The sequence below is a fragment of the Mandrillus leucophaeus genome, unplaced genomic scaffold (assembly GCF_000951045.1).
Source record: "Mandrillus leucophaeus isolate KB7577 unplaced genomic scaffold, Mleu.le_1.0 Scaffold256, whole genome shotgun sequence".
NCBI classification, from domain to species: domain Eukaryota; kingdom Metazoa; phylum Chordata; class Mammalia; order Primates; family Cercopithecidae; genus Mandrillus; species Mandrillus leucophaeus.
Window position 1 is genome coordinate 2,323,801 of NW_012102654.1, and position 24,419 is coordinate 2,348,219.

Below are 24,419 nucleotides of genomic sequence, written 5' to 3' on the forward strand. Positions count from 1 at the left end.
TTCAGTACGGATGTTTGGCTTTACCACTCCAGGCAAGAAGATCCCACTTCGGTTTGGTTACAAGCCCCATCAACACCCTGTGACCAAGGTTCTCCCCTTTGATATGGAGAAGCGGAAAGAGAAAAGTGCTGTCACCTCAAAGCGCAGACCAGAGCATCCCTGCCTGGTTTCACTGTGTAACCCTAGGGGAGGAAAGTGGTTTGAGGGAACATAGGGCAGGAGACTGGCTCCTGGCTGGGTAGCCTCCTTGCTGTCTCCCAGATCAAGGGGCTCATTGTTTCACCCCACAAGTTTTCTGGAGTGTCAGTTCCAGCCTCGGCTTGGAGCTCTCTGCCTCACTGCAGCCCCAGACCACAGCACCTGCCTCCCCATTCCTTGGCCTGTTGTACTGAGCCTGCCCTTCACCCAGGTCACCCTGGGACCAACCCCATGGTCCTCAGCCATGCTCCTGCTAAGGCCCCAAATCTCTCAAAGCTTGAGCTTGTTCCCCAGTAAAGAGGGTACAGCTGAGGCACAGATGAGGCCAGGTCATGGAGAAGATCAAAGCATGGGTCTGGACAAGGAATCTTAGCATTTTCTCAGGATATCACTAGGAACAACTTCCATTAGCTTAGTTGTCAGCAACAGATGTCCCATTACTTAGTGCTCGGGGCGATTTTTAGGTAATTGTGACACCATCTTTGGGCTTTTCCAATAATCACAAATGATGGTGAAGCATAGCATTTGCCAGCTGGTAGAGATTTGAAGATGACGTCGTCCACACTCTTCGCATGACACACGTGGGAGCAGAGGCCCAGACAGGTGAAGTGCCTTACCCAAGTCATCCCACAGCTAGCAGAAGAGCCGGGGCCTGAACTTGAGACTTAATCCTCAGGCCAATTCTCCGTCTATACCCTCCTTTCTTTCCCAGAATTGTTTTTTCAGAAAATCCCTGGGCATGATCCACCAATTTGCATCACGACTTTGATGCAAGATGCCTTCTGATGGAGCAGTTATGTGAAAAAAACAATTACTTTAACCCTGGAACTGCAATGCTTCTAACTAGAATTCACAGAAACAGCTTGGTTTCTCCTGAGTCTTATGGGAGAACCAAGAAGGCAGGGTTGCCTTTGTGAAGCACAGTCATTGCTGAGTTTGCATTTGAAAATGAACATGCCAACGATTGCAGGCAGGGTAGGATAAACCAACCTTAGCTTTTGAGGAAAGTGATAATATTCACTGAAGTCCAGGGTGATTCTACTTCCTGTGCCCAGATTTGCAGCACCAAAAATGCGTTATCTGTATTAATTCTTTATGCATATTTTATCAATGTCTATGTTTATTTTTTCAATTGCATATTTATTTATCCATCCAGTTTCAGGTACAGAATTACTACCACATTCCAGGATTCTGCTAGGCGCTAAGGATGCAAGGATAAATAAGTGTTGTCTTTGCCCTGGACTCACTCAAATGAACTAACAGTTTAAAAGAGATGAGAAAGACCACAGAATGTCAAAGCTGGCAGAGAACTCAGGGGCTCCCTAGGCCAAAACCCTCAGTTAGAATTGAGGAAACTGAGGTTGAGAGAGAAGTCACCAGCCATTACTGAGACGCCAGATCCTTCTCTTTTGGGACCACTTCTCTTTCCGATGCTGGCTACTTTCAGTAACAAACCATAATACCGAGAGAAGACAGTTTGAGGTTAAACCAGCAGCGCCCAGGGTGGAGCAGGCTGGCACTTCTAGAACCAGGTGACACCGCTCTCCATCTGTGAAGGTTACAAGCACATATACTATTTTCCCTTGGAAATAGAGACCATGTCTTGTTTGTCCATGGCCCCTTAACACTTAACATGACACGTGGCTGGCTGAGGGCCCTGAGTGCTGAATAGATGGCGTGGAGGGCAATGGGTAGATGCGTGCATGACTTTATAAGCAAGCATGATTGGAATCCCCTTCTGAATGCCTCTGGATCCCCGTACCTCCCTGGTTCCAGTCTTAACCTCCGGTGCTTCCGTGTTCAGAATGGGTGCTGTTCTCACCCACAGATCCCACCTGCTCAGGGTGGGAGGGGTGGGAAAGGTGCTGCCCCAGCACAGAGGCCACAGCTCGCTGTGCACACAGTGACTTGGGGCCTGACCCTGGATTGCATTGATTTGTGCTGCCCTTCTGTAGATCATTCTAGATCGCCGCCTTGCTAATTGATCTCTAAACGTGTATCGATCCATCCTTGGGGACACAGAGGTATTTCACCCTGTCTCTTCTTTGGATGCAAAATGCCCCGAGGAAGTTCCAGGCTGTGCCAGCAGGTGTGGGTCTGAAGCAGGCAGCATGGTGGGTGAGGGGAGCCCAGGGTAGAGACGGGATGGGCAGGGCCAGTCCAGGCATGCTACGAGTGCTCTTGAAAGTCTGAGAGGCATCAGGACACGCTCTTCCTCATTTCCTCACTGTCACATGGGCCTCTCAGGGTTGTTGAGCGGATCAGTGACAAAGGCTCTGTAGCCAGGCTCTCCTGAACCTCAATCTCCCCTCTATAAAGACACGAGACATGTCTATATACATGTGAACAGACACTACTATAGGTTTTTGTTTTTTTTTTTTTTAGATGGAGGACTCTCGCTCTGTCATCCAGGCTGGAGCGCAGTGGCACAATCTCGGCTCACTGCAACCTTCACGTCCAGAGTTCAAGTGATTCTCCTGCCTCAGCCTCCTGAGTAGCTGGGACTACGGGTGCGCACCACCATGCCTGGCTACTTTTTGTGTTTTTAGTAGAGACAGGGTCTCACCATGTTGGCCAGGTTGGTCTTGATCTCTTGACCTCATGATCTGCCCGCCTCAGCCTCCCAAAGTGCTGGGATTACAGGCGTGAGCCACCACGCCCAGCCCACTAATATAGTTTCTAACAGCTCAAGATTCCACCCCTAGGATGATCTGGCCCCCCTTAAAGTGCCTGCCTGAGAAAATGCAAGACTACCAAAAGAGTTTCCTGTATGTTCCAGCCAACACCTGAAGACGCGGCCCCCATCCCCCGGCCACTGTGGGAGTGCAGAAGCCTCACTGTGATAAGCCCCAGCTATCAAACTCAGATGGGTTTTACGTGAACTAGCTCCTTTCTGCTTTTTGTAATTTTTCACTTCCCTGACTCTACTGAGTCCTCACTCTTCCCTCTCCCTAATCCCTCCTTTTCCCTTAAAATACCCGTCACCTCTGTACACATCAAGGTTGCATTCAGTTCACGCTGGACTCTTCCCTGCTGCAATAGTTATCACTGATTACAATCTGTTCTTATCGCTGTAACTAGGGTCCAGCTCTGTCTGTCTTAGACATCAGATGTGGTTAGAGCGTGGCTCTCGACAGGCTGGTCGGGTGTGTGCCATGCTCACGGCCTGTGGGCATTGCCTTCCATGTGGGAAAGACCATAAATCATTGGCCCGACTCAGAAGTTCTGTCCAAGCCTCTCTGATGAAGATTAGCAGGGCCACCTCTCCCAGGAGGCCAAACTGGGGAATACGGAGAGAGCCGAGCAGACACAAAGAGACCGAGAGGCAGGGATGGTGGAATCAATAAGCCATGTTGGAGAAGAGGCCTCCCAGTGAAAAGCTGAGCCAAAGGGCAGTGGCCCCCAGAACGGCCTTGGATTCCGAGTGACCTTCTCAGGCCAGGATCCACAAGGCCCACCTGAACTATGGGTCCTGGTCATCCCAAATCTCCTTGCATATCCTCATTACTTGAAGTGACCCAGATGAGTCTCTGGTCCTTGGGACTGGAAAAGCTTGAGGAGGGCACCTGCGAATCCCACGCACCCATCTGAGAACTGATCAGCCGCTTGCCGCTGTGGGTCCTGGGGAAATTAGGAATTTGCACAGCGTCAAACACTGTCATGGTGATTCCTGTGGGGAGACAACTCAGGAGGGTGGAAAGAGGCAGGCTGGACTCAGGAGCAGGCTTGGAATCTGGCTCCACCATGGGCCAGAAGTGACCTCTCCACACCTCACCTCCTAAAAATGGGCATCACGGTGGCGGCTGGGAGCAACAGGGCATGTCAAGGGCTTGGCGCCTAGTGTGAGCTCCCACCCCTGGCCAGCTGGCAGTCCTCCCAGGAGCATGTGGGTCAGCTCCGAGGGTCCCCATGCTTGGGATGGCTTAGACACCCATGGGATGTATCCTTGAAAGACTTTTTGCACCCGTAGGAAGCAGGAACAAAAAGGCTTATCCCCTGAATTGAATGAGTCTCCTCCTAACTTCCTCTGTTCTCCCCAGGGCTTGGTTTCTGGCTTCTTAGCATATTAGAGGAGGCAGGACCAGGCCATCCGTGAGGCAGAAGACCAGCTCCTGCTGTCAGCAACTTTCTGTACATTGATGCAAACTGGATGTTATTCGTTAAGCAAGGCAGCTCTGGAATGGCCCAGGAGTGCAATGCTAGGGCTGCGACCACGCTTGAGCTCCTAGTGCAGACCTTAGGAATCTACTATGCGGGGATTCTCCTCTCAAAACAAACATTTCTTTGCTCTCTTTGCTTTGTAAATGTATATGTCAGACAAGCAGGGTCCCAGGCAAAGCAGGCTGGGTCTCACCCCAGATGCCCCTGAACCCCGGAGCTGGAAGGGGCCTTGGACACTGGCCTTGAACCCCTCCCTTCTACTTCAAACACACAGATCCTCTCCTCTCTGTAGCACGCCAGACAGCTGCTCATCCTGCTTCTGGGAATGGAAGGGAACCCGACAGCATCTCTGGGGAATGCATTACAGGATTTTAAAGCCAGGATCTGGTTTCACTTACTCCTCATGGCATCTCTGGACATCCCAGGGTTTTGCATCCGATTATTCCCACCTTATTTTACACTGTGTGCTTGGGGATTCATGGCTATCACTGGGGTATGAGATGGGGAATAGCCTTTTCCTTCTTTCAGTGCAACTGAGCAAGCGGTTTCATTCCTCCGCCCCCAGCAGGTTTAGGAGGACTATGTAATGGCCAGTGGCTGCCATCTCTCAGAACTGGCTTCCAGGGCTGGGGTAACCTCAGAGCTATCTACTGCCAGCAGGGCTTGGCCACACCTGGCTCAGAGCCATCTCCAAACCCAGCGACAACACAGCCAAGTTCTGGGTACTACCCAGGACGGAGTTCAAGTCGGGCATAAACAGAGGAGAGAATGATTGTCTACTGAGGTCCCACCGTGCACAGGCTGGGCACTGCGCAAAGTGCTTCGTACGTGCATTTGCTCATTTCTTCTTCACAGCAGCTCCACGAGTTAGTTATTGCAGCTCATTTAACAGAAGAGAAAACAGGCTCAGAAAGGTCAAGTAAAAATTTGCTCAGGGTCACACAGCTGCCACATGGCAGCGTCAGAGAGAAGGGCAAAGGCTTGTTATTTTCAATCCACAGAGGCGACTCTCAGGCTGAATACTTAAGACAAATATTTAATAACAGCCCTCTCCAAACATAAAGTGCTTTTCATCCATCTCACAACAGCCCTATGGGGTCTGCCGGATCCACTATTCTCAGGCTTAAGGGAATGAGTCTTAGACTGAAAGCAGTAGCTCTAGTCTTGACTGTATCTAGGAAGCACCTGGGAAGCTCTGAAACCCACCAGTGTGAGGGGCCAGTTTTGAACAATTCGTAGGTGATTTTGGTGCACAGCCAAGGCTGAGAAGCTCTGTGGGAGAGCATGGATCTGGGATCAAGCCCCGGCTACACAACTCCCTAGTTGTGGGGTCTTGTAAGGCAGAGAGACATCACCTCCTCCGGGAAGGCTTCCCTGATTGTGGCCTCAGTATGTGCTCCCCACTAATGAGAAATCCTACACTGTGATTCCCTCTTCCGTGTCTCTCTGCACTCCCCATGGGAAGCTGCGTGAAGGCAGCCATCGTTCTACATCCTTGTGGTTCCAAATCACATCCCTGCAGCAGAGAGCCTGGCACATTCCAGTGCTCAACAGATGGTGTGGAATGAATGAGTGGGGCAATGAATGGATGAATGGGACTCACAGCATTTCAGGGGCTCTAAGACAGGAGCTGGTCACTAACTATCCCAGAACCTGCTTGGCTGTGCACCAGAAGGGACCTAAAGTCCAGGGAACTGTCCTCTACAGAAAATCAGAGGGAAAACCCACCCTAAGCCTGGAAGATTGCAGCTCCTTTATGTTTGTTTTTCCTGCCTTCCAGTCCCCCTGCCAGAGCAAAACAAGAGGAAAGAAAGGAGGTCGTGGAGAATAGAAATAAACACATGGGGCTGGGAAAATAGGCTCTGATTTTCTGCAGCTGCAGAGTAGAGCCCTAGGGATAATTCGGACCATCTGCCCATTAAGGAAGTTGAACTTTCATTCTCTTGTAAAGAAAGAACTCCGCGTGCCCCCAGCCGGCCTGCGGCACAGGGGCTCTGCTGAGGCTGAGGTGACACTGCTCGGCAGGAAATGTGATCCATATGGGAAGGACGGGGGCCAGTCCAAAAGCAAAAGGACTTTCTGATCATGCTCTCCTGGAGGGCATCGCTTTCAAAACGTGGTCTGGCCTGTGGGTGTGCTTTATACAATGCCATTTCCTAATGGAAATCCGCTCTTAATATGTTCCTTTACAACTCTTCAAAGCACTTTTATTAGCAGGTCTCATGGGGTCTTCGCCACCCTCCCCTAAGACAGGTGGTGTTAGCCCCATTTTACAGGTGAGAAAGCTGAGACTCAGAGAAGGGGAGTGAGTGACTCTCTCCAGGCCACATGACAAGGCGGTCACACCAGGACCACACCTGGGTTTCCAGAGTGCTGTGTCTCCACTTAGGGGTCACACGGGGTACTTGGGACTTTGGGTAGAAGGAGCCCCAGAACTATCTCCCGCATTGTCACTGCCCTGAGGATGGCACTGGACTTTTAAAAACCGTGGCCTCCCCTCTTTGTCTCCCCAGCTGTGCTTCGTATTCTCTGGAAACTGGGAGTTTGCTCTGATTTTGCTATTCCTGGCTACCCGGTGCTCAATAAAAAGTGTGTCTGATCAAATAATAAATGAAGAACTTTTCCTGCCCAGTCCTGAACCGGGAGCTCACCCCATCACAGTGGGAGGATGCCGTTAAGGCCCAGAAGCTCTGCTTAGAGCTGGATTTGTAGGAATTTCCTGGGTGGCGTGGGTGGACAAGTGAGTCCTATTCTTTCTGAAGCTCCTGAACCTCTCACAGGGCAGTGAGAGGTCAGAGTCAACAAGCATTTAAAACCAGAAAGAAATGCTGGAGAGCCAGCAGAAAACAGTGATGCTCTGCGCCTGTTTCATCAGGCCTGCAGCCCTCCTAGCTGCACACCCTGTGGGGAGGTGCTGACATCCGTAAGGCACCCTTCTTGAAGGTTCAGGTTCACGTGCCCAGGGCTAGTGGACCTTCCTGGGAGGGTTCTGCCATCCCCTCCCTGCCCTAGTTCCTATCCCAGTTCTCCTCCTCCTCTAGGTTCTAGGTCTGAGTTCCCTTTCTGGGATGATGCTCCACCTCTGCACCGTAAATCCTCAAAGGTTGGGACTGCCTTGAGAACCAGGTTTACCCCTCTCTAACTCTAGGACCTTGGGCGAGGAATGTAACCTCTCAGCGTGGTTCCCTCCTCAGTTAGATGGGATGACGACATATCCTAGAGTTATTCTGAAACATGCAGGAGCTCAGTGACTGGGTAGTCGCCTCTCAATAGGGTTGAACTCAATATAACCCCTGAAGGTCATCGTGGGGGACCCAGGCACCATGGCAAGTGACTTTTCAAGCCTCTGAGTCAGCGAGAAAGCCAGCCATATACCCCTCCTGCCACCATGGCCCCAAGACCTCCCAGGGAGGTTTACTATGGCTTCGCCTGTCTCTTCCATCTGAATTCAATAAACGTCTCCCTAAAGAAAAGAGGCTGAGACCGGGCACAGTGGCTCACGCCGGTAATGCCAGCACTTTGGGAGGCTGAGGCGGGTGGGTCACGAGGTCAGGAGTTCGAGACCAGCCTGACCAACATGGTGAAACCCTGTCTCTACTAAAAGTACAAAAATTAGCCGGGCATGGTAGTGTGTACCTGTAATCCCAGCTACTCAGGAAGCTGAGGCAGGAGAATCGCTTGAACCTGGGAATAGGAGGTTGCAGTGAACTGAGTTCACACCACTGCACTCCAGCTTGGGTGACAGAGTGAGACTTGGTCTCAAAAAAAAAAAAGAAAAAAAAGAAGAGGCTGAAATCCAGCCCCAGGGGAAGTAAGTCCAACTAGATAGCTGGCCCCAAGCACCCTCCAAGGGTGGCTTCCATGTCAAAGGACAGAGGGTACCTAGGGCTGTGAAGTTCATGTGGTGGCAGTGAGAGTTGATCCAGTGACATCAAAGGCTCCCGGGGACCTCCCGGACTCAATCCGCAGAGCCTGCAGCTGCCTTCACTCCCAGCATAACGGGAGCTCGGGGTCATGGAGATTAAGGACAATTCCTAAGTTTGTTTGAAATGTTTTCTAAATAAACAGTCAAACCACTCTTGGTTTTCATGTGCATCTCAACATAAAAACTGTTCTCTGTTCAAAACCCACATCAAAGATCTCAGCGTCATTTCTTTCACTGGTTTTCGTAGATGATTCCGTGTTCACCTTCGTCTGATGTTGGTATTACGAAGACAGTTTTCTTGCAGGGCAAATCCCCAAAACCACTGCATGTCTGCCAGGGGATTGGGGATGCCAGTCCCTAGTGGGGAGGGAAGGGCAGCACCACAGGCTCGGCTGCCTGTGTAAGCAGAGAAGTGGAGACAGAGCAGGCAACACACATACAAAGAATAGGGATTAGGCAGCAGTCGGACTGGCCACCTCAACTTACGCGTGAAATGCCCCCACTAGATAAGGTGTCATAGCAGCCAAGCCTCCCAAGTCCCATGCACTCACCTGGCTGCTAAATCTGAACATAAACTCCACACTGCCTTGTTTATTTTCTTCCAACTAGCAGTTCTTCCCAGGCTTTGGCCCTGGTTCCTGCCTTTGGTTAGCATATATCCAGAGTACAAATATTAGTGGCCCTGTTAATGACCTCTTAGGATTCCCAGGAGGGGGATTTCATTTCTCCTTGCCTAAGCATTTTTTCCCTGCCAGGGCACGGGCCCAGCTCTCCTCTCTCTCTCTGTCTCTGGCCAGGGATGCTGAAAATACCTTTTAAAGAGATGAACCTAATGCAACAAGCTCAGCTGTCCCTGACTCGCAGGCGCCTCTGCACATCCTTATTTTACCACCTGACTTCTTAAAGGGGCCAGGCCTTTAATTTTTCCAGGTCCTCTTGAATGTATGTGAAGTCATCAAACCACTCACAGCATAGATGAATCAGAATTGAACTGTTTTCTGCACACAGCAGGGCAGAAGCTCCCACAGAAGGGTCACTGGGAGCTTTCAGGAAGAGTCACTGGATTTGTTTTTGGAAGGCTTAAGATGGGATCTTGGCAAACCAGAATGTCTGGAAGGCCAGATCTCATCCTCTGCACAGAACAGGGGAAAAAAGAGGAAATTGTGGCCGGAGAGGCTAAGCGACTAGCCTCAGGGCCACATAGCCAGTGAGGTGAAAACAGGACTTGGATTTAAGGTTTGCTACTATGACACTGATACAATAAGAAGTATTTGGTCTTCATCTCCAGCTCCCAGCCAGAGCTCCTAGAACTCTTGTAACTTCTTAAGTGATAAGAGTGACAGGAGCATCTCTTGTGAGAATCTGCTTTTTGTCCCTACTCCTGAAATAGCTCTGGAGCATCTTTTTAAAATTCATAATAAGCCCCTTCCAACCATACCTGAGTTTGGGTGGGATCGAAGGAAAGGGGTGCTGGTCGTCAGGGAAATCAACCACGTGATTAGAAGGTTGGACCATTTAGCCCTACTTGGAAGTGGAGAGGGGCTGAAGATTGAATTCAAGTAAGAATGGCCAGTGATTTAATCAGTCATGCTTATGTAATGAAACCCCCATAAAACCCAAAAGGACAGGGTTCAGAGAGGTGCGGTGGGAACACATCGAGGTACCTGGAGGGCGGCATGCCCAGGGAGGGCAGGGAAGCTCTGCACCCCATCCCCATACCTTGCCCTCTGCATCTCTCCCATCCCTCTGTTCCTGAATTGTGTCCTTTACAATAAACTGATGAACCGAACTTTTCCTGAGTTCTGTGAGTTGGGTTCTAGCAAATAATCAAACCAAAGGAGGGGGTCTAAAGGGAATCTCCGACTTCCAGTCGATTGCTTAGAACTTCTGGAAGCTTGGATTTGAGATTTCATCTGAAGTCAGGGGCAGCCTGTGGGACTGAGCCCTTACCCTGTGGGGGTCTTCGCTAACTCCAGGTAGACTATGTCAGAATGGAATTGAAAGGTGGGACACCCAGCTGGGGTTGGGGCATTGGTCAGTGTGCAAAACGCCTGCACAGTTGGGGTCAACCGCTTGGGAGTGAGCTGAGCAGGGGAAATGAATCTTCCTTTTCGTTGCTCCACACCAGCGCTGCTCCTACAGAACTGCATACAGTTGGGGTCGCATCTCCTCAAGAAATGTTTCTGAAAAACAGGATTTGCTCAAAGTGGAAGTGCAGACAAGAGAAGGAACAGGAGCAGAAGAGAAACTTGGATTTGGAATGTGGCCTTTCCAGGGAGGAAGGGTCTGTCTACCACGCACCAGGGATTGGTCCCGTGCAAAGGGCCATCAGGGACAGCCAAGGCTCTGCCATTACAATCCTGTGGATGGCTTCCTAGTGCCCAGAGGCTCAAGCCTAAACTCCTGACCACTGCGAGGCCCTTGGTTATCCCCACGTTCCTTTCCAGCCTTATTTTTTGTCTCTTACATCCCAAACCTTGCCATGCTGTACTATTCGGGAGGATCAGACAATGCTATGCTGTTTCAAGCATGGTTCTCTTTACCTGGGACGCCTTCAACTTCCACATCCACCTGGTGGACAGGAACTTACTCTTTAAGACTTGGGTCAGCTGGGCGCGGCGGCTCATGCCTGTAATCCCAGTACTTTGAGAGGCCGAGGCAGGCGGATCGCCTGCGGTCAGGAGTTTAAGACCAGCCTGGCCAACATGGTGAAAACCCATTTCTACTAAAAATACAAAAATTAGCCAGGCGTGGTGGTGGGTGCCTGTAATCCCAGCTACTCTGGAGGCTGAGGTAGGAGGGTCGCTTGAACACAGGAGGCGGAGGTTGCAGTGAGCCGAGATCATGCCACTGCACTCCAGCCTGGGTGACAGAGCGAGACTCCATCTAAAAAAAAAAAAACCCAAAAATGAAAAACAAGGTGCAGTTACTGTGCCTCTCCATGCCTGAGATAAGGCGAACTTTTGGTGCTCCCTTGTGCTAAACAGATTCCCCTGCGCACCTGGTACAGCAAACTCTAGGCACAGGGATGGGAGAAGGGAGTCCAAGGACTCCAGAGGACTCTTCGTCTTTGATTGTAAAACAGGAACAGAAACATCTCAGCAGCTCTGGGGAAAACTGTTCAGAAACTTCCTCCTCCGATCGTTTATTTTGAGTTTACACTGCATGCTGGGGTGCCCACTGCTCCCCTCTTCCCCAAACTCACTTCCCTGAATACTGACAACATGCACAAAGTGTTAAACATTTTTCCAGTGCTCTAAGCCATGAATGATAACCATCAACAAACTCTGGTTTAGAATTCACCCTGGTGTCATCTGCATATTTTGTTTCCATGTGAAACCAAACTGAGAAAGGTTTTTTAAACAATCCAAACTTATATCCTGCTTTAAATTCATGCTGTGGGACTTAAAAAGACTGAATTCTTCACCCACCCCTTAGTTGCGAAAATACTATTTATTTTTCCTGCAAATGGACCATCTACTCGGGTAAAACAAATGTATTTCTCTCTTGAGATGTGTATACGTAGCATTTCTTTCTTTTTTTTTTTTTCCTGGCCAAACTTGCAAAAGCCAAACATGTCACGGAATGACTGATATCGTCCTTGACTGAAAAAAACCTTTATCTCTCATCAAGCAGAAATCAGGACATCTGGATTCTAGACCCGATTTGGCCATGACCTAGGTTGGGTGACTTTGGGGATCCCTCCCATCTCTCTGTTGCTGGTCCCTGTTCTGAAAACTGGTGGGGTGGGGTTGGGCGAGAGAGAGGAATGGGTCTGAAACCCATCCAACCCTAAAATCCTATGACTTCAGATCAAAACATGGGTAAACAATGGCAAGATTTTTGTTCTGAAAAATATTTTAATGTGGACTCAGATGGGTCCTGAGAAGCCTTCTGTGGCATGCCCTCTTCCAGGGAAAACCCCCAACTTCCACGTCCCAAGTGAGGGGTGTCTGTCGTGTTTTCTCACCAGTCCCTTTTGCCCTGTCTCATCCCCATCTGCTGGAACTTCAGGTCTTTGCTGCGAATGGCATGGGCTTCGGAGGTGTTTGGGAGGGTTTAAAGGCCTGGAGGTTACCAGAGGCCACCCTGGTTAGTGGCTCTTCCCGTAGGCTGCTGGCTTGTGGGGGAGGGTAGCTCTCTGGTGCTGCAAACGCCTTTTTCCCACCCCGTAGATCCTACAGTGGGGCTTCCCAGGGTGCAGGGAATGACTAAGAAACCCTCAGACACGGGCACCATGTCCGTCAGAATTTCCACACTTTTCTGAAAGCTGAGCCTTGACTCTCCCCCACAGAGTCAAGGTCTCAGGGATATGGTTAATGCCTCTGGGACTGGAATTCCCTGGAAACATAAGCAGGAGGCTGAATACAGCTTGGTATTGGCGTGGTCAGAGCAAGCTGGCAGGCGCAGGTTGTGGGAAGACACCCTGCAATGGGACAGGCACAGAGCTCAGCCCCCAATAGCGACGACTGTTCCCCTTCAGCCCCAGGTTCCTTAAATCTGCATCTGGAGCTACCAGTGAAAGAGGGGATTACTTGGGGGTTTAAGGAGCCCGGCCCCACTGCCCAAGACCAGGGGCCGTAGCTCCCATCCCAGGGTCGGGAAGTCAGGGACTGGGGATTGTGTTCAGCCTCGGCCCTGGCCTAAGGACGTTAGGAAGTCCGTCCTTCCCTACGGGCCTCTGAAAATGGAACATGGAGGCTGGCCTGCCAGTGTCTTTGTTCTACCAATCCTCTGGGTCTCCCAGGGTCCTCCGCATGTTGTGTAGAGCTTCCTGTCCATGGAGCTGTCTCTGCTCAGCCCCTTCGCCTCCCAGTGTCACTGCCCCTGGAGACCACTGGGGGTTGGGGGTCTTGTCAGAGAGCAGGGAAGAAAAGCTCAGCACTTCGTGCAAGCTTAGGCTCTGGATTCTGTCTGGGTTCTGGGCGGCAGCGAGGGTGTAGCTCTTCAAGGCAGGAAAGAAAGCCTCAGTCCCTGAGGGGAGGCCGTTCAGAGCTGATGTCACCTCTTGCTGTGCAGTCAAGAGGCTCCAGGGCCAAGTGGATGGAGTGCCCTCCCCCTACACCTCCCCACCCATTGCCAGGGAGCCCTGCACCCCTGTGGCTCTGGCTCTCACCTCCCCGCACCGTGCTCTGACCTCAGGGCCCAATGCCAGTGCAGAGCCCACCAGCCTGGCCCACAGGAGCAAGGTGAATAGAGACCACACATCCTCCGCAGCACGGGGAACGCCCTGCTGGCTCCACCTCCTCACTGCTCTCTCAAGTCCGCTGAAAGAAGAGCCGCCAGAGAATTCCTGACAAGAGCCCCTCTGGCATGCGGGCAGCGTTTCTGATCTCAAAGGCCATCTTTCCACACGGTTCCTCCCTTCCTGCCCACCCCCATCACGAGTTGTTTATTTCTCAGAACTAAATGCCACGATCCTTCTCAGCTACCTTGGCAGCATTCTGTCAGAAACCAGTCAACAAACAGAGCAGGGAAAAACAGTACCCCGAAGATGACATTCAGGACCCAGCCCTTTAGACAAAAGGGATCAGATCGGGTCTACTAGATGGCCCCATTCAGTCAGACACACCCAGTTAAGCAGCCCTTGAAAGGGACTCTAGAGAATGCTGGAAGAACTGCGAGGCTCACAGATGGCCTCGTGGACTTTAGCACTTCAGGTGGGGTGAGTGTGGGAGGTCCAGAATCAGCCTGGGCACTTGCTTTACTGCGGGCAAGTCCATCACTTTCAAGGACAAGGTGCTGTCACCTGCCTTGCTCCTATCTGATCCTGAATCATGCCTCAGGGAGGGGAGGGCAGAGAGGAGGCAGGGGCAAGTTTAAGTGTCGGGGGCCTTGGGGAGGCCTCTTTTCAGGAGTGAGGTCTCCTTCTGGTCCTGCACAGCTGCGACGAAAGTGTCATTTGAAGGGCCTACTGGGCCATACCACCCTGAGTGTGCTTGATCTCATCTGAAGGACCTACTGAGGCCAAGGAAGCATGAAAATGACAGACCATTCAGCTGTAGTTTACATCTCAGCTGATAGGAGCAACCGAAGGGACGGCAGTTGAAGTGTCTGATGTGTACTGCATGGCCAGGAATAATCCTGCAATGATCTGGAGGAGTAGGCAGGCACCAAGAAGTGAGCCAAAGTTTCATCATATAAAAATGTTAGATGGTGTGGGAAGATCAATGAATGAGTAACTAATAATTTTTATTAGCGGGTGTGTTTTGCGGGTCTTGGCCATTAGTGTTCTTACAGTTGAAGTATAACAATAATTTTTCATGTCATTAGTCATGGTTATAGTCCTTGTGGGAATAATGGCACATGCTATATTTTTATTAAGTGTCCTTTTGGTTGTAGGGTTTGTAGGTTTCTCTTCGAAACCTTCTCCTATTTATGGAGGCCTATGGCTAATGATTAGTGGTGCTGTGGGTTGTGGTGCTGTGGGTTGTGGTGCTGTGGGTTGTGGTATTGTGTTGAATTTCGATGGGGCTTTCGTGGGGCTGACAGTCTTCTTGATTTATTTGGGTGTCATGAGACCCCTTTCTATGCCCAGCTTGTGACTCTGCAGTGGCCCCAGTCCCTGAGTTTCCGGGGGGGAAGCTAGAACACAGAGACTCTTCCCCAGGCCCCATCCTCCCAGAGCCAAGACCGGAGCCCAGATGCTAGAGGCAGTGATATTCTGCTCGCGCCCTCGCATGGGACAGAGCCAACTTACACCACATACTGGGTTTGGGGATTTTTCTTTTGCTCCTTTTTCAACTTGGCTGGGAGATTGCTCATTCTTCTCTGGCAAGTCTCCAAGATTCTACATGTAGCACTTTGTGGGGAAAAGTAAACCCTAGAAGAGTGGCACAACTAAATAAGCTGATTCCCTTGTCAACATTCTAGCAAGGACTGCATCAGAAAGAACCGGGTGGTCTGCCAGATCGTGAGCTCTCCAGCGTCACTCCTCCATCAGTGGCAAACAGGGAAAACAAAGCGATGCCACTTTGTCTCTGCACCTTTCCCTGTGTAACACCCAGGGAGGGGAGGCGTTTAACAAGGTCAGTAGCTGAATTTGTGCAAGCACCTCCGATGATTTTAGGAAGCGTGTCTGAGTGGGTGTATTACACAGAATAATAATCACAAACAGGTACTGAGTCCTCGTCAGGTGTCCAGCACGATCATAAGCACTTTACACAGATTAACTCATTCAATTCTCACAACGACCTTATGAGGTAAGGACTCCTGTTATCACCATTTTACAGATGAGAACACTGAGGCACAGAGATTATACCCAGCTGGGCTAGTGAGCGGCCAGGGGAAGCCTCCAGATCCATGCACACAATCACTAGGTTTATGACACCTCGAGAAATGTGGCCAGTGCCCCTGGGGTCTATCAGCATCTCTTGCTAGACCAACAGAGCCCTAAAAAAGGTAGGGAGCCTCCTTTAACACTTGAACCCCAGCCATGGCTCCAGCCTCTGAACCTCCAAACTCATAGAGCTGCTCGGGAGACAGCTAGCCCTGTGCCAACACCGTATCCCGGGACCCCAGCAACATGTCCTTACTGGCATCCCCGGCTCTGTCTCCTTTCTCTCCTTTCTCTCCTTTCGGGCCTCGCTCACCTAAAACAGAGAAGGAAAACTGGTATTAGAAATGGAAACAAATCCTAATTGTGAATAAAATGTTACCTGCAGGAGATTGATGAGCTCGAGACGAGAGAAACCCTCAGGCGGGAGCCAGCAGCAACTGGAGAGCCCAGCAGGCAGGAGAAGAGGGCAGCCAATTCTGCCATCTGCCCTGGGTACCCCGAGAAGGACGAGGCACGAGTGAGAAAGTAAAGAACCAAAGAGCAGCCTCTACCAGCACAGCCTCAAAGAGCACATGGAATTTTGCAGGAAGAAGACAAGTCAAAGATACTCCTATTAAACACTCGGGGTTTTAGAAGTCCACATCCAAGTTTGTTCTTATGAGCCCAGGGGAAAACAAGGGAGAGGGGGCTTTAGTTAAATAGGGGGAGAGGCGGGTTCTACGTCAAGTAGGTTTTCTTGTGGGAGACACCGTAAAACGTTAAGTGTGAGATACCAGGGAATTGTGGCATTTCCTTCCCAGGATATGGCTAAAGGAGATAGATAAAAGAGGATATGACCTTTTTGGCCAGCTGGCATCTCCCTCTACAAAGAAGTAGAAAATCCTGGCACCACTCGCTGGACATTAAAATGACAAGGGACTTCAATTCCAAGGACCTCCAGAAAGACATCTGCAAATCAAAAACCCATGGGCATGCTGTCTGGTGAAAAAAGAAAGCCAGCAAATTCCAGGGGAGAATGCCCAGGATGATCTAAGACTTGGAAAAAAAAAAAATGGCAGCCATATACATATATAGGAATGTGCTCAGAAAACTATCTGGCAGGGTATGCTCCAAAGCATTAACAGTAGTTATTCTAAAGAATAAGAGCTGGGGGAACTGAGGGGTGGAGACTTTTTGCTTTATGAACTTCTGTGTTGTCTAATTTGTTTTGTTTGTTTGTTTGTTTGTTTATTTATTTATTTATTTTTGAGGCAGGGTCTCACTCTGTCACCCAGGCCCAGGCTGGAGTGCAGTGGTGCAATCTGAGCTCACTGCAACCTCCACTTCCCGGGTTCAAGTGATTCTCCTGCCTCAGTTTCCCAAGTAGCTGGGATCACAGGTGTGCACCGCCATGCCCAGTTAATTTTTGTATTTTTGGTAGAGACAGGGTTTCGCCATATTGGCCAGGATGGTCTTGAACTCCTGGTCTCAAGTGATCCGCCTGCCTTGGCCTCCCAAAGCACTGGGATTACAGGCATGAGTCACCTTGCCCAGTCTCTAATTTTATTTTCAACAAGCATGTGCTGTTTTTTTTTTTCTTTTTTTTTTTTTTTTTTTTGAGGCAGAGTCTCGCTCTGTCGCCCAGGCTGGAATGCAGTGGCGGGATCTCAGCTCACTGCAAGCTCCGCCTCCCGGGTTCGTGCCATTCTCCTGCCTCAGCCTCCCGAGTAGCTGGGACCACAGGCGCCGCCACCTCGCCCGGCTAATTTTTTGTGTTTTTAGTGGAGACGGGGTTTCGCCGTGTTAGCCAGGATGGTCTCGATCTCCTGACCTTGTGATCCGCCCGTCTCGGCCTCCCAAAGTGCTGGGATTACAGGCTTGAGCCACCGCGCCCGGCCGCATGTGCTGCTTTTACAATCTGTTTTAAAATCAACTTTTTAAAATGGGATCATAAAAGAAAGGAAAACCTCAGCCTGTTTCATCACCGACCAGAAAGTAAAATAAAATTTATCAGTGATCCAAGATCAAGAGATCACTCTAGACATGGGGTGGGAATGATTAGTAGTACTTTTTTCTTAGTTTTCATTTTAACAAGTGAGGAGTAGAAAGTCTGGGGAAAGAGCATCACATGGCCTCATCTTCCGCAGTGACGCTAGGAGGTTTAGACAATCTTGAAGCGAGCATGAAAAGACATGTAAAAGCAGGTTCCCCTAAAAATAAACAAGGGGACTGCCTACAGGAAGAAGAGCAAATTAGAAAGAACATTTTTGGCACTGTAAATCTGAGAACTGAATTAAAGTTGTAAATCCTGGGGGAATAGAAGAGTATAGAGAAGGTCAGGAGTCTGGCAGGACTGGGGGAGGAGGGCTGTCCTGGGCCTGCAGCCCTGGTGTCTGCCCTGCGGGTCACCTTGCTGGCTTTCTTTGATTACATCTCTGGGCTGCAACCTATCATAACACTCCCTTGCATTTCTACAAGGACTTTAGCATTTACACACATACATGCTTGCTCACTCCTCCTGACAGACCTGTGAAATATAGTACCATGAGGATTTCTAGATTTGTGTGTGTGTGTGTGTTTTGTTTTATTTTGCTTTAGAGATGAGCTCTTGCTCTGTCACCCAGGGTGGTGGCACAGTCATAGCTCACTACAGCCTCCAACTCCTGGACTCAAGAGATCCTTCCCACTCAGCCTCCCAAGTAGCTGGGACTACAGGTACGTGCCACCACACTCAGCTAATTATTTTATATTTTCTAGAGATGGAGTCTTGCTGTGTTGCCCAGGCTGATCTTGGGCTCAAGCAATCCTCCTGCCTGGTCCTCTCAAAATGCTGGGACTACAGGCAAGAGTCACCACGCCTGGCTGAGAGCTTCTAGTTTTTAGAAGAAAAACTAAATGCTTTAACAAAATGAAGTGACTTGCACAAGGTTGCCCCACTGGTCCGTGGCACAGTGAAGATGAGAGTCCTGGTCCTCCAGGCCAATGACCACGTGCTACCTGGGACTGGTGGTGAGGCTCAGGGAAAACTGAGATTGTTATTACCTTTAAACCCACGCATGCCCATTGGTCCTGTGGCCCCCAGCTTCCCATCATCGCCCTTCGGCCCGGGCAATCCTGGGGTACCTCTTTCCCCGGGCAGACCTGGGGAGAAAACAGACAAATGGCAGAGCCTCAGATGCAGAACAGGAAGGACCCTCAGAGGTCATCGTCAGGTTCAAGGCTCAGCCTCCCCCACACATCCTCTCTTAGCCTTTGTGTCTGGTTTTTTTCTGTTAATCTAAAGATGCCGCCACAGCAGAGTCAAACAGGTCCACACGGACCCACCCCATGCACACCCTGTATCCGTCAGGCTCGGGACCCTCCCGCTAGAAAGGTCCAGTGCCGTTGTGAGTGACACAACAGGGGTGCCTATCCCTTTGGGGGTGTTCCTTTGCCCTTCAGCATGCTGGAGATTTAGAATCAGCAACACTTTTTTTTTTTTTGAGACAAAATCTCGCTCTGTCACCCAGGCTGGAGTGCAGTGGCACCATCTCAGCTCACTACAACCTTCGCCTCCCAGGTTCAGGCAATCCTCCCACCTCACCCTCCTGAGTAGCTGGGATTACAGGCGCACGCCAGCATGCCCAGCTAATATTTGTGTTTTTAGTAGAGACAGGGTTTCACCATGTTGGCCAGGCTGGTCTCAAACTCCTGACCTCAAGTGATCTGCCTGCCTTGGCCTCCCAAAGTGTTGGAATTACAGGCGTGAGCCATCGCACCCGGTCTAGAATCAGTAAACACTTTTTTGAGCGCTTTCTGTGTGCCAGGCCCTGCTCTGGATGCTTTTCATAAAGTATCTCATTTAATCATCACAACACTAGGAGGGATTATTCTGCCTGTGTTACAAATGAGCCAATCGGAGCTCAGAGAGAGTAAGTAAACTGCCCAAGGTCACACAGCAGTGTTGGAGGCAGGATCTGAGCCCTGTTCTTGCTGAAATAAAAGTTCATGGTCAGTCAGCATCACTTCATGCTGGATCAACAGGGCTTACAGGTACTTAGGGAGGGGGGTGGGTGGAAGAAAAAATAGCTTCTCATTTTATTTAAGGAAAAAAAGAAAAAACACAAAAAGATCCCTTCCCTTGCATACACACAGGGAGGTATAGCAAAAGGGATTGGAGGCGAAGTCAGTAAATGGATGGCCTGCTGCCGATCAAACCCCAGGGCTCTTGGCCATGAGGCCCCTTGGCCACCTCCTGCAGTGACAGCACCATGCAGAGCCAGCATAAACAAGTGCTTGACCCAGTGAGAGTCCTGGCCCCCATGAGGCCTGGCCTAAGGCGCAGTTATCTCTGCAAAGCAGAGCACCCTTAATTAACTGACTAATTGTTCTTTCCTGCTTGGAATGTGAGTTGGTTTGCTTTGGGCGTTTTCTGGGACTTGGAGAAATCTGTCTCCCAGTAATGAATTATTCCTCTAGTCCTAAGGTCCAATGGCTGGAAGAAGACGTGTTTCTCAGAGAGAGCTGATTGGGTTTCCTCCCTTTCCCTCCTAATACAACATACCTGTTCCCAGAGTCCAATAGCTCCACTGCCACAGAATTCTTGATTTAGCACAAGCTATGCCCCTGGCTCCCTATCTTACGATTCCCTAGGGCAGAAAATGCAGTTCCAGAGCCCCATGAGCCCCCGAGCAGCCTCAGTGCTGACTGTAGGGAGGTTCCCTGAGAGGGAAGGGCCAGGAGTGGAGACTGGGCTGGGATCTCTCCTTCCTCCAGGCACTGTCTCCTCTACTGTGTTTGCAACGTCTTAGAGATTTAGGAAGCAGAAGGTTTGGGGGTATAATTCCTAAAATAAATAACCGGGCACCTTTCTCCCTCTATTTCCTTTTCTTCCATCACTCAGAAGACCACAGTCTCCCAGCAAAATGTTGCCCACAGCACAGGCTGAGGCATGGACAGACTGGCGGGCAAGGTACAACAGAGGAACTCAACAGGAGCGTTGGAGACAGCGAGTCTAAGAAGAACCTTGCCTTTCTAGAGGGCCCAAAGTACCCTCCCCACCAGCCACTGGCTCTTCAGGGCTGTCGCTGTGTGCAGCAGGATGGGGAGAGGAGGGAGCAAAAGAGGAAGGGATAGGCATTCATGACCCATTCGTAGACCTGGGCAGGGTCAGCAGGAGCCATGGTGGGGCGGGAGGGTGGCAAGTGGCTGCTGATCAGGAAGCACTGATGGGACAGCATCTTTGAAGGGTTGGTCTGAATCTCAAAACATCTCCAACGCCTTCTGCATGCTCTGCTCACACAGACCCTGACTCCCGGGCTGGGAAGGGGCTTCAGGGAGCTGCAGGCCTGTACGGTACCCTTTTCCTTCAGACTGTGGCACTTGCTAAGAAAAAGTATGTGCTGCATCCCATCGTGACACCAGCAACCTCTTAGTCTCTTGTTGGAACAGAGCGTTTGAGGCAGAGTTGACTGGGTGCTCCCCTGGGGAGCCCTGGCATTTATACCATCAAGAAAGTAGGTAGTAGAGATGGAGTAGGAGAAGAAAGTAGGAGTAGAGTCTCTCCCAGATCCCTCCCAGGGGCATGCCCATTACCTCGAAGTCCAGGCAATCCAGGAATGCCAGGCCTGCCTTCCTTTCCTTCATCCCCCTGATCACCTTTGGGTCCCGGTGGCCCTGGAAAGGCAAAAACAGCACTGAGGTTAGGGGGTTGCCTTCTGGAACAGGACCAGGTCATCTGGAGAGGAAACAAAATGCCGTCTCTGTGGAGAGGAAGGGACAGCATTAGCTCTAGAAACTCACAGGGAACCCTCAGCCCAGTCTCAGGGGGCATCAGAAAGGCTTCCTGGAAGAAGTAATATCCAAAGTGAAATCTCAAAGAGAAAGTGGAGTGAGCTAAGTAAATAGAGGGTTGGGAGAGTGTGCTATGGACCGAATATGTGTGTCCCCTCCCAAAACCATATGTTGAATCCCTAATCCCCAATATGACAGTTTTAGGAGGTGGGGTCTTTGGGAGGTGATGAGGTTTTGATGAAGTCACGGGGGTAAGCCCACATGATGGTTTTATAAGAAAAGACACCAGGGAGTTCTCTCTCTCAAATAGACACAGCAAGAAGGCAGCAGTCTGCACACCAGGAGGAGAGTCCTCATCAGAACCCGGCCCTGCCACACCCTGATCCTGGACTTTTAGCCTCCAGAGCTGTGAGAAATAAATGCCTGTTGTTTAAGCAGCTCAGTCTATGGTATTTTGTTGTGGCAGCCTGGGCTGACTAAGAGTAAAAAGGGACAATTCCAGGCAGAGGGAACAATCCCTACAAAGGTTGAAAGTGAAGACAGAGATATGTAAGCCACAGCAGGGTAAGAGGTGGGGGACACACTGGGATGAGAAAGTGGAGCTTTTAGAGACCCGGCCTGAGTGTTGGACTCAGCTTCTCCTGAGGGCACCAGAGGCCACAGAGGGGCCTGAGAGAAGAGCTCAACCAGATTTGCACATGAGGAAGATGACTCAGGCTGCAGTGTGGAAAATGGGTGGGAACAGAAGGGAGGCTGAGGCAGAGCTTTCAGTCCAGCCAGGTGGGATGTGAGACCCCTGGATGAGGAGCACGGCCATCAGAGGGTTGTCAGGGACATGAACAAGAGCTGCTTAGGAAGTGGAAGAGACTGACTTTGGTGAAAGTTGGGGAGGAAGAGGCCGGAGTCATGCTCAGATGTCTGGCTTTTGCACTTGGATGGAAGAGAGGTTTCTAATCTTTCCTGAGTGGGGCTGCCCTCCAGGCTGGGGCTCCCGCGTGCCAGGGATTCTGTCATATGTGATTGGATCCAGTCCCCACGACAATGCTGTGTGCTGCAGTTACTCATCTGAGACCACACAGCCGGTGAGTGAGTGAGGCAGCTGTGGTTTCAACCCACATGTGACCTGCCTGTGTCCACTTTGCAACACCCACGGGGCTAGATGTCTCACCAGTTACAGAATCTTCCTGCCAGCCATGGTTGCACCTGCTGTTCCCAAGCCAGTGAGCCCATGAGCCCTCCCTGCCACCCTCCTCTAGTCACTACCAGCTCTCAGGTGACTCACTGCCCCTTCCTCACAAAACCCTCTCTGACCCAGCGTGCTGAAAGTTGGTGTGAGTTGCTTGAATGCGTGTGCTTGGTGCCATTTGACAAGTAATCTCACCCTGCCTTGTCCTCTTGTCATAGTGATTGTGTCCCATCTTTCCTAAGAAAATTGCCAACTCCCCGAGACAGGACCATACCCTTTACATCCCTATACCTGCTGTGAAGACCCAGACTCCAAGCTCTCACCTCCTGCTGCTTTTCAAGAGCAAATGAGGACCATGGGGCCTGGCGTGGTGGTTCATGCCTGTAATCCAGCACTTTGGGAGGCTGAGGAGGGTGGATCACCTGAGGTCAGGAGTTCGAGGCCAGCCTGGCCAACATAGTGAAATCCCATATCTACTAAAAATACAAAAATTAGCCAGGTGTGATGGTGGATGCCTGTAATCCCAGTTACACTGGAGGCTGAGCAGCAGAATTGCCTGAATCTGGGAGGCAGAGGCTGTATGTAGTGAGCCGAGATCGTGCCATTACACTCCAACCTGGGTGACAAGAGTGAAACTCTGTCTCCAAAAAAAAAAAAAAAAAAGAAGAAGAAGAAGAAAAGAAAAAAAGAAAAAAGAAAAAAAAAAGGAGGACCATGAAAAACAGCCTTTATAGTGTCCTTACCCCCTTAAATTCATGTCTACCAGGAACCTCAGAATATGACTTTATTTGGAAATAGGGTCTTTGCAGACATAATTAGTGAAGATGAGGTAATACTGGGGTAGGGCAGGCCTCAGTGCAATGGCTGGTGTCCTTGTAAGAAGGGAAAAGAGAGACACAGAGATATGAGAGCACATGTGGCAACAGAGACAGAGATTGGAGTGATGTATTCCCAAGCCAGGAAACACCAAGAATTGCCAGCAAGTACCAGCGGCTAGAAAGGGCCAAGGAAGGGTCCTCCCCCTGAGCTTTCAGAGGGAATGTGGCCCTGTGGACACCTTGATTTCAGACTTCGAGCCTCCAGAACTGTGAGAAAATAAGCTTCTGTTAAACCACCAAGTTTATAATGTTTTGTTATGGCAGCCCCGGGAAACTGAAACACACAGACTCGCAGCCCAGCAGTAACGTCTTGCACAATAAATATTTGATGAATGAGTGAGTATATGAGATCAGAAGGTGTTAATAATACATAGAAAACAACCAGCCAGCCAAGATCGAGATGTACTGATACCTTCCTCACGCTGGCACTGTCCTCAGAACCTAACCAAACTTGACAGCTGTTTAATAATTCCATGGCACGCACGCAGGGAAAAAAGCAGTCAACAATTCTTCAATTCACAAGTAATACAAATGATTTCAGAAGGACTAGGTTTTGTGATCCCAGTTTTCAGACCACAGGACTGAGTCAGAGAACCTGTTGGGAATAGATCAAAGATGGCGCAGAAATTAAGGGCTGAGTCAGGAAGCAAATGTGCTCCACTACCCCTTCCCAGTGATCTCCCCTCAAGGCCAAGGCCAAGGCTGCAGCAAAGGGAACCGGGAGAGGGTGCCTGGCTCTCTGCTGCTGGGCTGGATGCCCACCCCTTTCTCTCTTCTCTGCCTCCACCACCCTGGGTGCTCCAGGAACCGAGCTGGTCACAGACGCAAGGGACTGCACCCTCCAATTTCAGCTGTCCCTCAGATGCAGGTGCAACCTGCAGGGGGGTCTTCCAGGCGTCCCTCTTGCCAAGGGAGGATGCTGCCCGAAGACCCTGATGTGGGGCCTCTGGGTGGTAGACATCATCTGAAAGGTGGGCATTGAGTATGGATATCGAGTCTTGGGTTCAAGTCCTGATTCTATTAAATGTGGGTAAAAAAAAA

At 50.4% G+C, this 24,419-nt stretch overlaps 1 protein-coding gene across 1 annotated transcript in view; it reads right to left on the minus strand.

Annotated features, from left to right (window-relative positions):
* The window catches only part of SCARA5 (scavenger receptor class A, member 5), a 139,688-nt gene that overhangs the window by 18,607 nt on the left and 96,662 nt on the right, over window positions 1-24,419 (minus strand). The window contains exons 5-7 of the mRNA XM_011983884.1: window positions 21,117-21,197; window positions 18,585-18,683; window positions 15,820-15,876 (exon numbers count right to left, since the gene is read on the minus strand). Of these exons, the coding sequence (XP_011839274.1) occupies window positions 15,820-15,876; window positions 18,585-18,683; window positions 21,117-21,197 (237 nt within the window). The remainder of the gene's footprint in view (window positions 1-15,819; window positions 15,877-18,584; window positions 18,684-21,116; window positions 21,198-24,419) is intronic.